This window comes from Aplysia californica, unplaced genomic scaffold (genome assembly GCF_000002075.1).
Source record: "Aplysia californica isolate F4 #8 unplaced genomic scaffold, AplCal3.0 scaffold00454, whole genome shotgun sequence".
Classification (NCBI taxonomy): domain Eukaryota; kingdom Metazoa; phylum Mollusca; class Gastropoda; order Aplysiida; family Aplysiidae; genus Aplysia; species Aplysia californica.
Window position 1 is genome coordinate 1,883 of NW_004797724.1, and position 1,383 is coordinate 3,265.

The 1,383-nt window shown below is 39.4% G+C and overlaps 1 protein-coding gene across 4 annotated transcripts in view; it reads left to right on the plus strand.

Moving 5' to 3' along the window:
• The first annotated feature begins 598 nt into the window (after positions 1-598).
• Positions 599-1,383, plus strand: part of LOC101845637 — a 28,457-nt gene continuing 27,672 nt past the window's right edge. The window contains exon 1 of one of the 4 annotated variants that reach the window (XM_005105132.3): positions 599-1,201. In XM_005105132.3, coding sequence (XP_005105189.1) covers positions 1,196-1,201 — 6 coding nt within the window. In that variant the 5' untranslated portion in view covers positions 599-1,195. Of the gene's footprint in view, positions 1,202-1,281; positions 1,307-1,383 lie in introns of those variants that run through there. The other 3 variants (XM_005105133.3, XM_005105134.3, XM_013086312.2) reach the window with 3 other exon arrangements.

Sequence of the window (1,383 nt, forward strand, 5' to 3'; positions counted from 1 at the left end):
CCAGGCGAGGTCACGAAGAGATCTTGTGTTGCGCCTGGGAACGTCTGTTCTCAAGCGGGGGTACCTCCAGTACAAAAAAATCTGATCGGGACTGGGAACTCAACATGAGCAAGTTTTAATGGAAACCCGGGAAAGTCATTGAAGCTTGCGCTTTAACCTTAGAATGACGAGAAAAGACATTTCAAATGTGACGTTGGAAAGTACATACATTATTCTAGATAAATGAATTAATACTTCTACCTTAGATACGCTTAATATAATTATTGGACCTGGAAAAGCCATATTGTCATCAATGTTACAGCTTTAGCTCTTCAGCGAATTTTCACAATCCTGAATAATAATATACCTGCTCCTAACAGTATCCAATTTTCTGTCATAGTTAGCTTGAAAGCAAATACGTCAAAATGATATTAAAGATCAGATCAACTGGAACATGTTATTGGCTTAAACTAAGACGAGTGAACCAAACCCGTCAGTTGGCCTTAAAGCTTTCGATTTATTCGAAAATTCGGATAAGTGGACACACAGCATAAGGGTAAAATGTTGAGGTCACAAAATCATAGCTAGCCCCCCCCCACATCCGGCTCGAATAGAAACATCCAACCAAGAATACTTCGCTTCGCGGGAAAGGAATGATAAGGACAGGAGGCGGTGATAGGCCAGTTAAGGCCAGTGTTGTTAGTCGGAACTGTTGCGCTCTGTTACGCATCGTGGGTGTTGGGAAACTGTAAATCGGCAATAGGCCTACTTTGAAATGAAAATGTAGACTTTTAGGAGTATGACTTCGTAGGACAGCGGTTTCTGTGATTTCCCCTTTTTGAGAGAGTAGCAGTCTACTTTTTTGCCGTGTCTTCACTCGTGCAGGGAAAATTGTTTTGGTTAGTCCAAAGCTTTTAGCTGAAGAGGATCTGTTCTTTTGGTCTGTTCTGAATTAGATCTATATATCTAGATCATCTAGAGTTCTATATCTTGATCGAGATATCTAGATCTAGATCTAATTTTCATTGTGTCAATGAATGTGTTATGCAAAATCTACAAGTGTTAGATATCTAGATCTAGATCTAGATCTATATGATTGCTCCCTGAAAAATGTGAATCATCTGGAAGACCCGAAAGATCTCGAAAGGATTTTCGCTGATATTACATGGTACAGTAAATCGCGATTTTTGCTCAACTTCACCTGACCTGTCTTTAGATGATTGTGAGTTTCTCCTATTTGGAACAATTTTTATGTAGAGATCTAGATCTAGATCTCGATAAAGAATCTAGTTTTGAACTCCTGCAGTTTGGAAATAACCAGGTGTAGGTAAGGGTAAGGTGTGTCACCTTGAAAAGAAATAGCCTAATTATTGGAACTTAAATGTCTGTTTTCAGGGATGGGGG